This window comes from Merops nubicus, unplaced genomic scaffold (genome assembly GCF_000691845.1).
Source record: "Merops nubicus isolate BGI_N331 unplaced genomic scaffold, ASM69184v1 scaffold2489, whole genome shotgun sequence".
In the NCBI taxonomy this organism is placed as follows: Eukaryota; Metazoa; Chordata; class Aves; order Coraciiformes; family Meropidae; genus Merops; species Merops nubicus.
The window spans coordinates 1-13638 of record NW_008628823.1 but is presented as its reverse complement, the minus strand read 5'-3'; the positions used below and the strand labels follow the sequence as shown (position 1 = coordinate 13638).

The following is a 13638-nucleotide window of genomic DNA, read 5'->3' as shown; positions in this document are numbered from 1 at the left end:
CAAAAAAAAAAAAAAAAAAAAAAAAGAGTTATGTTGCATGTTTTTTAGGTTACAAAAGCATTCTGTGTCTTTCTCTAGCCTACAAAAATCTCTCCAAAAAAAAATCTCAAAAAGCTTTCCCCCTGTGAAAACCTGGGGAAAAGGGACTGAGTGGGACAAGGAGAAAGTCTGTGTCAGACACAAATGTTTTCTCCAGCTGCACATGCTGAGCAGGGCACTGTGTTTTCCTCAAGATACCGACGGCCCCTGTGGCACCTAATGTGACAATACTCTGCCGTGGTCACAGGAGAGGCACCTCCACAGAGTGATTGAGTGGTGAGCTCACCCAGGTGTTGCTCACCCAGGTCTTGCCCCAACACCTTGGGTAGCTCAGCTCACTGCCTCAGGAATTGTTGCTTTGCTGCATTTCTTTAACCCTGGCCATGCCAGTCCTTGCAGAGAAGCAGCGTGCCAGCTGTCATGGGCTGCTGCTGCAGGCTCACTGCCTGGGACTGACTGGGCTCCACTTACACACGTCATCTACACAGACCACTGGGAATCGCCTCTGCAGCAGTCTCTGGAGTGGCTCTAGTCTGGTCTGATTTTAAGAGACTTTTTAAAGCAAGCACTGCAAATATTTTTGGGAAGATAAGTTTCTCTGATAGTTAAATTTGTCTTTTATTCATTGTATGTGTACCCTCACATTGTTTCAATTTATTATTGTGGAGATCGCTAACTCGGTGCTAGTAAGAACAGCAATACACATAGTACATAGTAGAAAATACATAGTAGAAGAGAAAATGAGAGGTTTTTTTCCTTCTTTTAAACATGATCTCTAGCACACCTAAGTGTTTTGTAGTGCTAGTATAGTTACAGCAGTGATGGTCTAAAGCTGTAAGGAGTTACGTAAGGATACCTACTCCTAAATATCTTTTCCTTTCACAAGAAGAGATTTAAGGCTAGGGCCAAAATAAGTAAATAAATAGTTAAATAAATAGTTAAACAAATAGTTAAATAAACAAATAACTAGATAGATAAATAAATAAATTGACAGATAGATTGATAACCAACCAAGTAACTAACTAACTAACTAAACAGATAAATAGAGCAGGTTAAAAACACCTGAATAAACTCTGGAAAGCTCCAGGTGCCTGTGTACAAAAGCGTAATCCTCTTGAGCCCCATCCAGTCTTAAGCACTGGGCACTGGGAGTGAGCTCAGAGGTCACCCCCCGAACACGTGGCAGGGTGTGGGGCAGAACACGTGGTCCTGCCCCACAGAGCTGGCCCTGGAGTGGGACAGGGCACCAGTGGGACCTCAGCTCCCCTCTCCTCCCTTCGGGGCTGCCTGCCGAAAACCCAAGGCAGCTCAGCACCGCACTTCAGGCTCCCAAGCACTCCGCTGGGTCTCAGGCACCGCTTTGGGCCTGTATGGGGAAAGCTCAAGAGTAACATTTTGTTGCTTGGTAGGTTTTTCCTTTAATCTCTTTTTCAAGTGCTGTCCATATGACTACGCTCTTGGAGAAAACCCTCTTGAAGATAGACAGCAGTCTTAATTACTACAGGCTAATTAACTTTAATGAGAAAATTGCTGTACACTGATGTGGGATTTGGCCTTAAAAGAATTTCAGACAATCCTCTAACACCACCAATATCGTATCTTCTATCAAGGTTATGCAACGATAAAGCTTGACAGTATCCTCTAATCAAATGAGGAGCATGACCCTGAAGATCTAAGACACCAATTTGCTTCTCTGCCAATATAATGTGCCATCTTTGTTTTCAGGAAAATACTAGCTAAAGCAGCTTCACAGTGCTGCTACCTTATTTCATTTATCCCTATGATGATTTGCCTTTTAGCACTAGTAAGTGAACTTTTAAAAAAATAATACTAAAAGCTCCAGGGGTTCAAGATGTACTGCCCCAGAACAAGATCTCAGTTTCTGGCCTTAGAGACATTTCTCCTGCAATCAGCACTGCAGCTGCAAATACAACAGTAAGAAAGAACAGATCTTCATTAAAAAACTGGACTGAATCATCAAATCTGTTGAGACTATGCATTCCATTTAATCAAAGGAAATATTTAAGCACTAGCAGCATTCAGAAACTACAAATTAATTGGTACTTGTAGGCAGCGATCATGTTTTCTATTTTTCTTGATACTCACATAAATATGTGTGAAAGATTGATTGCCCAGCTTTGTGAGGTGTAGGGGCAGTGACACACCCCACAACTCTCTACAGAGGCAGTGGGGAATTGTCATAAGAAGAAACTGCCCCCAGCTATTACCTCATGGTGTACAGCAGAGTGCCGTCATCCTCCAGGCGCAGAAGTTTGTTTGGGGTTGTCATGTTGTGAGCAATAGACTTCTTGCCATTGTGGAAGAAAGTGTCCGGGGTCCAGATCTTGCTGGCGAGCAGGTTGTTGAGAGGGAGGCGTTGCATGGGGCCTTTGAATCGCAGCCTTTCATCCTTCCAGCTTTGGCGGAAAAAAACATCAATGGTGTATTCCTGGCACAGAGAAACAGTCAAGGGATTGCAGATCTGAACAGAAGCGACGGTTCTAAAAATTACTTTAGCAAAGTAAATACAGTGGTGCTGCCAACCACGTGCTTTAACTTACCATTTCTGTGTCTGACACAGGGCCAAAACTGGTGACATAGATGTCCGTTTTCACCTGAGTTATTCTCTCTGTAACAAATATAGGCCCCGCATTAGTAATCAGTTTAAGATCACAGGCTTGTGATGTATTTCTGAATCACTCAAAAATCCCCAGAAGTTTAAAATTAAGATGTTTGAGGAAGAATTTCATCCTTGATCATACGCAGTTGTCAACCTTCGGGACCTCAGGCTCTCCCATAATCAGTGGAAACAGGCCCTTCAATGGCACAGTTCCTCTGAGTGACAGGTTTTGATCATAGAATCATAGAATAGAATGGTTTGGGCTGGGAGGGACCTTAAAGATCATCTAGTTCCAATCGCCCTGCCATAGGCAGGGACACCTCCCACTAGACCAAGTTTCTCACAGCCCCATCCAACCTGGCCTTAGACACTTACCAGGGAGTGGGCATCCACAGCTTCATCCTGTCCAGTATCTCACCACCCTCACAGTAAAGAATTTCTTCCTAATATCTAATCTAAATCTACCCTCTTTCTGTTTAAATCCTTTACCCCTTGGCCTATCACTACACTCCCTGACAAGGAGTCCCTCCTCATCTTTCCTGTAGGCCCCCTTTAGGCATTGGAAAGCTGCAATAAGGTCTCCCTTGCTGGAGTCCTCTCTTCTCCAGGCTGAACAACCCCAGCTCTCTTAGCCTGTCCTCACAGGAGAGGTGCTCCAGCCTTCTGATCACCTTTGTGGCTCTCCTCTGGGCCCACTCCAACAGGTCCATGTCTTTCTTATGCTGGGAGCTCCAGAGCTGGACACAGTGCTCCAGGTGGTGTCTCACAAGAGCAGAGAAGAGGGGGAGAATCACCTCCCTCGACCTGCTGGCCACACTTCTTTTGATGCAGCCCAAGATTTGTTTTCTGGGCTGTAAGCACACATTGCTAGCATATATTTGACACCTACTACAGGATGAGGTGACTTGTATCTTGGAAGGACCTATTCCTGTCTGCTGGCTTGAGCAATCTGCCCATTTCCAGACATCTATATTATAGATGTCCAAAGTTAGGTGAAATTAATTCTACCCTCAAAACTCTAAGTCCTTCTGGCATCTTTTCAAATTCAGGACTAATTTAATTTAAGGGCAGAAATTTCAGAGGCTTGTTACATAAGATAGGAGCACCAAGCCCTATTTTCAAGCATCTCTGTGTAAAGTGAGAGGAGAAGGAGAGAAAGGGATGAAAGCAATGTGTTGGTCTCACAAGAGGAAGGGGTGGGGGTAGCCAGATTAAAAAAGGGCCGGGAAGAAACATAACAGATGGTTTACACATGGGTAGAAGATGAGAGAAATCTGGGGAACACAGAGCTGGAGGAGGGCTCAACAAGGTTAGGATGGCAAGCAACTATTCACATGTTATGGTTTTAAAATAGCTGCTGTAGAGGTTATCAAAATGACATATCAATACAGAATTGCTGTAGCTGTCTAAAAATGGATGGTTTGGAGATCTGTTTTTAACAGATAATTTTGTCACTCGCACAATTTTATACATGCTGACCAGTGAGGGAACCTTGCAGCAACCTTCTAGCACCTTGTCTCGCTCACCTTAGGGAGTACCAAAAAGAAAAGAAACCCAAATTGTATTCAATTACTGAAAAAATGCACCACACCTGCTCTCCTGACCCAATCTCAGATGACCCCAATGACTAAAAGAAGATAACTTTCAGTGACCTTTGTATTGTGCCCTGTTTGCCAGGAGACAAATCTACTTTCTGGGCTTTGTTTAGCTAGTGACACACAGCTCCCTTGTCAAAGCCCGTGTCAAGGGCAGGTACCCATCCGGGACGTCAGCAGAGATGATGTAGATGACGGCCCTGCATAGCCAGAGCAAATGAGCTGTGCTACCTCCCAGTCCTGGGCGCAGTCGGTTGTCATAGCCGTCCAGCAGACCATCCAAGATCCTGGTGAATATAGTGATGTTATCATTGGTGTCCTCTTTTCCTGAGGCTGTTGGCGTTTGTGAGAAGCTATTTCATGCAAACGAAAAGAAACAAGTCAAAAGCTGTGACAGCCTCAATGGGGTTCAGTCTTAAGGAAACTTTGTGATGGAGCTTTTGGGCCTCTGCCCTCTCCTGCCACTCCAGCTGAGCAGCATGGGGAGCCACAGCAATTTCATCACTGCTACAAGCACTCACAAACATCTCTCCCTGGAGGAGGACCCAAGGAAGGACCCATGCTGTGGAGACACATTCCTGTGGCACCAGATCAGGTGACACCTGAGCCCACTGACCCTCTTGCCATAGTGCATAGGGTGCTCCCAATCCCTTGTACTGCCCTGCCCCACCTCACCCCCCAACCTCCGCAGCACTGGGGTGCCTCCATCCCGTGCAAGGTCCAAGTTCAGCTCACCAGGCCAGCAGAAGCTGTTACTGTTTTTCCCCAGGTTAGCTCTCCAGTCTTTAGAAACTGCATCAGCTGTCAGGGGAGCTGCACAAGCAGCATGGGTTTGCCTGGGGACACTCCTTCAAGTCTGCCTGAAGGTACTCTTTAATCCTTATATGTCAAACAGCTTCTAATTTCCACAGTTCATGTAATTTATTGCCAGAACAAAGGATGAACTCTAACCTTATTTGAGGATAACAAGCTCCCACTGCATTCAAAAATACCACCCCTGATCACTGGGGTATCTGAAAAAAACATGCTGCAGTACAGAAAAAGTAGTTCTTCATTCCTCCTCTCTCTTTTGCATAAATTAGTCCTTCCCTGTAGTATGCAAATAACAGCAATGTGTAGTGGGCCTCATTCCATATCTTTCAGGCCAGATTTGTTTTTATTCTGAGCTCTTTTTTTATTTTATTCATGGCTCAGACCTCGGAAGCCAGTCACAGCACAACTACAACTTGCTTTTTTAAGGACATTTGATATTCATTTAAAGTTGCTTAGGAGAATCCCCTGCCTCCTAATACCTTGGCTTACCTAAAGAACAGAGGCAAATATTTATCCATAAGCACGCTTCACCTGCAGCAAGCACTGAGCATCTCTTCAGACAGCAAGTTTGTTCACACTCGGTGTTTATTCAACTTTCAGTCTCTGCTGGAATTGCCACCAAATGCTCCAGCTGCGACAGGGCACATTGTCCCTCTAGGAACCATACCCTGCCTCATGCACCCTGCCAGCAGACAGGAATCACTTACACTCAACAGCCTGCACTCAACATAAGCCAGTCACTCATAGATAAAAAAAAAAATAATAATTCCATGGTTATTTACTACCAATCCCCAGGGAAATAAATGAGTAAATGAACAGAGAACCTCAGAGCACCCCTCTGAAGAGCTGGCTTTGCAGAATGCTTGTAACATATGGATTAGGCTTACCTAGCAGAATAGAATTTGTACAAAGGAAACAAGAAACTTCAACCTGGTTTTACCTGCACAAGGTTCACACCAATGGGACCTTGCTGACACCTGTGTAACGGGTCTGGAAGTTTTAGTAACATGAGACCTGGCTCAGGACAAGCTGGTGGTGGCCACGTAGCCCCTCACAGACACAGGGACCTCCAGTCCTGCTCCTGTTCTTTACAGCTTGTGTGATTCTGCTGGAAAAAGAAAGGACTGCAAAGCCTCTCAGGAAAGAATGGGGCCGTGTGGTGGGAACGTGAATCCGATTCCCAAGAGCACCAAAGCACATGCAGATGCCTGGCCCAGGAGGCTCCTCATGGCCCCAGTGCCATCAGCACTGCTGAGACCCTCAAGTTCAACACCAGAGAGAGCCCCAGGCCACCAAGGAGCTCTCCTTCTCTTCAGGCAAAGGCATAGCTGCACATCTCACTCATTTTTCAGCCCATCCCATCTGTCCATGGTCAAAAGACCAATTTAATTGTTTCCTACGATGCGACCACAAACTCCAGTGAGTAACTGATGCAGACAACATCACAGACATTTTTGACTCTAATGAAAGACAGTTAATCCAGCAGATGCAAACTGATAACACAAACATGAGACATCTCTGCATGCCAGACCATTTAAGACAAAAGATTAAATACTTTTTTGTCAATCATGACCAAAAGGATTCATCACATAAAAGTGAATATTTATAAGCAGCAGCCTAACAAATACAAACAAGAGACAGAAGTTAGAGAGGTTCTTCATATGCAGTGACCATAACTTAGACACGGGTAAAATCCTAGAATGCAGTTTTAAACTTTTCTCTTTCATTTTAGCTTCTTTTTTCCATAAGAAAGAGATACACACCATGCTGCTTCAGTGTGTTTTCATTTTCCAACGCATCTCACAAAGAAGCAGAGAGATCAAACTTCATTTCATTCCTACAAGTTTTATGAGAAGCAGTGAGTAGACAAGGGGAGAAGGATCTAAATTAGTGCCTCATTAAGTAAAAATGTGAGGTCAGCAGTCATCCATTCCCTCTGGCTCACTGACTGGGCCAGTCAGCACACACAGAGCTCAGAAACAGCCTCAGCAAAACCAGCCCACCTCCTCTCCACTAATTAAGAGTTATGGAGGAGACTTGCCAGGTGATTAGGAAAGGTCCTGGGAGAAAAGGACGGAAGAGGTAAAATGTAGGCGTTGCAAAGGGAGAAGGGAACAAGGGATGCCAAATGCGGAGCCGGGATTTCTGCAGAGGTACTGTGCTGGGGGCACAGGATACAAAGCTTCACTGGTTTCTCTGCTCTTGAAAAAGCTTGTTATTTTTAGTGCTTGTGGCTGAATTCAAAGCCAACTGAACTCAGAGGGAATATTTCCACTGAACTATTTTTGTGGGGATGGGACAAAATATCCTTAGCTCTTATAACTGCTCCTCTGAATCTAACCAGAGTAATTGATGCCGCTTCCTTCCATCTCAGCTACGTACATCTTTCACAAGAACAGTATACACAACTCCAATACTGAAATACTTTTATATCTCCACAAGCAAAGCTAATTAATAGATGAAAAGGACGGAGAAACAGCTAGGGTGAAGACTCATAAAAAGTCTGCACTTCATCTGCAAAACTGCAATCCAATTTAGAATTGGCACATCGCTTCACCCGAAGAAGAAGGCATCTGATGCTGAATTTTGGTGAAATGTCAGTGTTATGTGAAGCTGCATTTGTAGATGGATTTCTGTTTGCCATTAATGCAAACGTTACTATTTCTTTCACAGAAAAGTTAGCATTTCGTTTCTATTTTTGAATATGCTGGTGAAATACATGTTTTGGGTTAAGTGCTGAGGTTCTCTTTCATGATATAAGACCTTTAAGCAGTACTTGCAAAGTTACATGCATATATTAGACACTGTAAGTCTATGAATAAATAGAAAACAAGAGATACCCTCAATTAGTTACTTGCACACAGCTAAAGATTACGTTTTAGCAACATATTAGGAGGCAAGCACATTATTGCCTCCCTGCAACCAAAAATGTTTTTATAACAGTCATTTTCAGCTGTGGATAAAAATAGAACCAGAAGAGAACCTTAGGAAAATGCTAAGAAAATTCAAAGACAATTACATTTAAAGCTCATTATTGAACATAAACTAAACCAACCAGGAATACTTCTCATCACATTTATTTAATATTGCGATTTCAAGGTGACTGAAAAAATCAGAAGCCACAGAAGGGGCCCATCAGCATAAAATGTAATAACTCTCTGAAGATGCTCAGCTACATCTTCTAATGAGTTCATCGTTTACCATTTTAAACATCACTGTCTTTTTTGCCATCTAGTCAAATTCATGACATGTACTGTGCATAGGTTATATTTAATAAAAGGAAAACTTATGGCAGATATTTTGTGATTTTCCCAAAACTTTTTTTTTTTTTATAAAAGGTAAGAGACACGGGAAAAATAACTGAGTATTTTGCTATTGAAAATTGTATTTTTATCTCTTTCTCTTTCTTAAGAGTAGAGTTTCTAATAACTTGTTTTAATAGGACCTAAACTTTAATACCAGAACTTCAGACAAATTAGCAGTTTGTTGGAAAAGACAGTGGAAAATGCACTTGCACGCTTCTGGATACTACCAGCTGGCCAAACATCAAAGGAAATAGATTTACTTTTCTAAGTTAGCTTCTTGCCATCACTTTCTTGCAGATTCTTGAGAACTAAAAATTCTGAAATTTTGTGCATTTGTGCAAAGATTCAGTTCTTTCATATCGGATTAGGACAGAGGACAAGACTGACTAAAATGATGGAAATTTAATGGCCTTTGCAGATCCTTAAAGAGTAATTTAATTCTTTCCTTTAGCAAGAGCAGCATTTTACTCCCTTCAGGGAACAAGCAATTTGTGAGCAGTGCAATGAAACTGTTTTTCGTAGAACGACATCTTATCATCCTCACCTACTTGCACTTTAACTCCCCTTTCAATATCCTGAATTTTTCCCAGGGTCATTAAACACCTCCCAGTACTCTCAGCACCTCAGGTCACTGATCTGCAGCTACACTAGGAAAAAAATTTGTTCCAGGGCTGGTCCTGCACCAAGAACATGCTGGATGGCCTGCAGGTATGTGCCTGCTATTTGGCCAGCTGGCAGGCCAAGCAAAATAGAGATGCTGAAGCTGTAGCTTTTTGTTCAGCGGATGGTGTCTGTCTGCCCCTCCAAGCAGTTCTAGGTACCCACTTAGGTTTTTTTTTTATAAAAATTGTCTAATGGGTACAAAAAGATATCTGGAGACATGTAGAAGGAAAGGAAAACAGGGTAAAAAAAATACGTAGACAAGCATGACCGCATAAAGATATGTTAATTCTTACAAAATTAGTCTTAAAAAAATATGAGGGAGAACTCCCTAGCATCTACAAGCACTTGGAAACGGATAACCCAGCAGAACTAACTGCTTAGGGTTGCAGAGACTAGCTTGAAATAACAGGCTGAAGGAGAGGTATGTTTTGTCTAAATAGCAGGATTATGGTCTCAGTGATAAGAGCTGTGAGCTAGTGGAAGAGTATGTGAAACTACAGGCACACCACAGACTGAGTTCTTAGGGTGTACAGAGAAGTCTTGCATTAGCTACGTTTAATTTAGTCTCCTGTTTTCCATGTTTCTACTATTTTAAATACTATTAGCAGATGACAACTAAACTGTGGGTACACCAAACAACATCTGTCCCCATTGGTTTTGGCTCTCAGACAGATTTCTGAAATTGCACATCCAAAACACAAATGCACAGGGACTGTGTGTCACCAATGTATCCCCACAGATGTGCATGTGGACGGTCTGGGGCTTCCAAGAAACCAGTCTGGATGCAGTAAGGTTGGCCAGCATGGGGCCAACCACAGGCTGCCTTGTCTCAGGGAGATCTCAGTGCAGGCAGTCACCCATGGTGGCAACCCTCATGGGGCTGCCACTACGTGGGCTCCTCAAAGTCCCACAAGGAATCAGACTCTTGTCTCATCCGAAAACATGCTTTAAAATTATATTTGACTTGTAATTATTCTCTAGCTCTGTTATTAATGTTTACTTTCAATACCATCGTGAACCATTTTGAAATGCTGCAGTAAAATATCCTAGCTCGTTAGAGCATTATACAACTCAAGGCTGAATTCAAGCAAGCTTGAAAAAGCCTTGACTCACACCGCACCATTTCTGCAGAAGGAGACACATAAAACTGTTACAGCAACAACAGTGAGTGGCTTCACATCCTCTTCTTGTTTCCTCTTTATCTTTGAACTTTAATTCAGTGTTTTTTCTTTAAATAACTTCTACCAGCTATGCCTACAGTTCTCCTCTACCACCCATTGATGTGGATAACCCCCGATAATTATTCCACATTTATGTTAAACATTAATCACAGAGTTTTGCTGAGTTTTCTGAAGTAGCCTAGGAGACTGAGACACATAATTTCTGTTTATTTTACCAGGCATCAAAATCCCCTAAGGTGGCTTTAGCTATGCCAGCAAAAACTGTATTTATGATCTAATATAAATATGGAACGACTATGGAGAATCATAGTCAAATGTCTGTCTCCACCTGTAATGTCCTACTGTGTTTTGCTTTTTTAATTTGTGGTCACCTGACCAATCACTTTTATCTAGCACATTACAAAACACACTGCAATGTAACAGTGCAGTCCAAACATGGATGAAGATAATAAAGGAGAACGTGGTAGCAACAGCAAGTATTATCAGTAGTAGATTTTTGCAGTTAATATACCAGCCTACATGTAAATTGTACTGTTCTGTCCTGAAGAGTCAGTCCCAAAGCACTTAGCAAATTACACTCTGAAACTGCTTCTGCCTCTGGAACAGAAGTGCTGGAGCATCCTCTGTCTTTTGAGCAGGGTCAAAATTCAGCCCTCAGGCAGCATGTGAATGGTGCAGCGAATTAGAGCTGCTTATCTCTGCAGGCCCAGACTAAAATTACTAGATCAGAAATGGGGGGTGGAGGGGGAGGTTATGTGATGATCTCATTTTAGTGCTCAGAAGCTTTTTGAGTAACTCACAGAAAACAAGTGGCCTAGATTCCCCTAACTATCCTGTTCTGATTATCTGCCAGGTTACAGGTCACATCAATTCCTACCTGGGACTTGCTTTGGGCAAGTTAAATCCTCTTTTTTTTTGCAGCCTCACCTGTCTATTTTTCTGTTAGAGGAGTAACACAGTTAAAAGACCCACCCCAAACAGATCATGCTTGACTATTGCAGTGTACTGCCTTCTGAAGGAATGCTGGACACTAAGGAAGGACTTAAGCTTACAGTCCTCAAGCTCTTCTCAGTGTGTCAAGACAAGTTTAAAACCAGCCCCACACTATCTATGCCTTCTTCATTTCTATCAGAAAGTCCAGGGAGAGTTTTGCCTTAGATCACAGTGAAAGCAGGACCAAGCTTTTCCAAGGTGAATAAGTCAGTGTGCAGCTCTTTTCATCTTTTGTAGTGTGCATTCCTACAACCATTCATACAAGCCACTGTGGTCACAGGCTTCTGCCTGCCTACACAGGACACATGCTGGTGACAGGGCTAGGTTTTGCTTACAGCATAGACAGTCATCACCCAAAGTTTGGTCTTTCTTCTAGTTCCAAACTGCAAAAAAATCACTTTACTTGAAATCAGAAACTGATTTGCATCTCCATTTTGTATTTTCTTATAGCAAGAATATGATGGGTGTGCTTGTGAATCAGCACGTTGAGAGGATTCATTTTTTTTTCTGGTGAAATCATAAATAATTGTTCTCCTCCACAAAAAAAGGATCAACCTACGTTTCCAGAGAACATGCGAAATGCTGTTTCTAGATTCCATTGCGTAGCCTGATTTTGGAAAGTTCTTAAGATAACTGGCTTTAGGAAAAAAAATATACATCAGGGATTTCTGTTTGATTGGGGGGAGGGGGGATGTTATGTTTTGTTGGTTGGTTGGTTGGTTGTTGGTTTTTTTTCTCCCTAAGAGCTATAATTTCCTCAATATAGTTTCTAGAAGATCACCAACAGGAAAGCATCCAAAGCAAAACACAAGGAAACAGGATTCCTTGTTATATGCTTCAGGGAAACACAATTTCTAGTTATTCTAGCAAGTTTAAAACTCAGCCATCCTTCGGAGCAGTCACAATCTGAGCTTACTCACTAGGAAAGCCTGTAGCAGCCAGCAGCACGCACCCAGCCCTGCTGTCGCAGCCTCGCTCTGCTGCCCGTTGCCTGCACCTGCCAGGTGAGAGGGAAGGTGCCAGCCCCCCTCAGCCAAGCAGGGAGCACCCCAGCCCTCGGCTGTGCTGCACCCAGGCCACAGCACTCAGCAGCCACAGGCCCGGCCTGAGCTCCCCCTGCCCCCCACACCTTCCTGCAACAGCATTAAGGGCATAAAGAACTGACACCAGACAGTAAACTTGAGCAGGAAACCCAACTGCTCCCTTCCCCCCGACACCAGCACGTTAAGATGAAATGCAAAGCCCCCTTGTTTTGTTCAGCTGCTCCGTACCACACGAGCCAAGGTTTTTCATTTCCTTTTAAAAACCCACAGCAAAAATTGAAACGCAATGGGCTACTCACCCGAAGTGGCTGGCTAAACTCATGGAAACGCAGAACAGAAAGAAGTTTTTGATCATGATAAAGTCAGAGACCATCCCATTGTCCATTCCAGAGGAGAGGAGGAACGCAGGTGGTTGCTTTGGTAAAGGTGCAGCTGCTCACTTTGTTCTTACACTGCAACAATAGGAAAAAAAAAAAAAAAAGGTAAATTATTACACAGACAAACAGCAGGATAGCCGAGTTCAGCTAACACTGCATCTTCCGCTATCTCTGTTTTTCACAAACTTATCTAGGCTTATGTAAACATCAGCTGTTTATGTAAAATTGTATATCTTCAAGGACATGTTTTACCTTCTGCTGATAGCAAACTGCAAAGCAGGAAAAAATCTTAGTGGCCCAGTTTTCCCTTATATTCATCCGTGATGTAAGTAACTGAAGAAATCGTCACCATTTTCCAAATGGCAATTTTGACCCTTTACCTATTTCAGCAACTTCCACACGCCTGCAAACCCAGGGCTGTGAGCAGCCTCCGCATCCTTTCCTTCCATCACAATTTTTCCCCATTAAATACCCAGATTCCCTTTCCAAAATCCCAGTTGAAATGCCAAGAAACACCTACTGCTTCTTGGAATTCATGCTGCTGATGCACAGCTTGCTTTAGCAAAAAGAGGATGGGATGGGGGGAGTGAAAAGTGACCTTCCTCCCAAAGATACATAAACCTCACACTAGCATGAAGAATGACAGTAACGTAGCTGCTCCAGCAACTTGTGCCTCCTCCAGCACCTGCCGCTTTTCGGATACCTGCCTCAGCGACCAGATCACCAATTTCAGCATTGTGCACTAACGGTTTCCTCTGTGCCCTATTAAAAAAAAAAAAAAAATACAAACCACGAACCAAACCCAAAACAAGAAAGCCAAAACCAAAAAAACAAACACTCAAACCATCAAAAAAGCAAATCCTGCCCTCACAAGCACACCCAGAGGGGAGCTGGTCGATTGTCCACCTGAACCCTGTGCCCCCCCGCGCTACACCGCTCAGCAACTTACTCTCCGCACCCCGCCGGCGCAGCAAGGCGCAAAGCCCAAGCCAAAAGCCGCCCCGCGGGG

At 43.3% G+C, this 13638-nt stretch overlaps 1 protein-coding gene across 1 annotated transcript in view; it reads right to left on the bottom strand.

Annotated features, from left to right (window-relative positions):
• Positions 1-13082, bottom strand: part of GABRA5 (gamma-aminobutyric acid (GABA) A receptor, alpha 5) — a 55178-nt gene extending 42096 nt beyond the window's left edge. Inside the window, exons 1-4 of the mRNA XM_008946761.1 lie at positions 12552-13082; positions 4486-4607; positions 2601-2668; positions 2268-2488 (exon numbers count right to left, since the gene is read on the bottom strand). Of these exons, the coding sequence (XP_008945009.1) occupies positions 2268-2488; positions 2601-2668; positions 4486-4607; positions 12552-12637 (497 nt within the window). The 5' untranslated portion in view covers positions 12638-13082. The remainder of the gene's footprint in view (positions 1-2267; positions 2489-2600; positions 2669-4485; positions 4608-12551) is intronic.
• Positions 13083-13638: the final 556 nt, after the last annotated feature.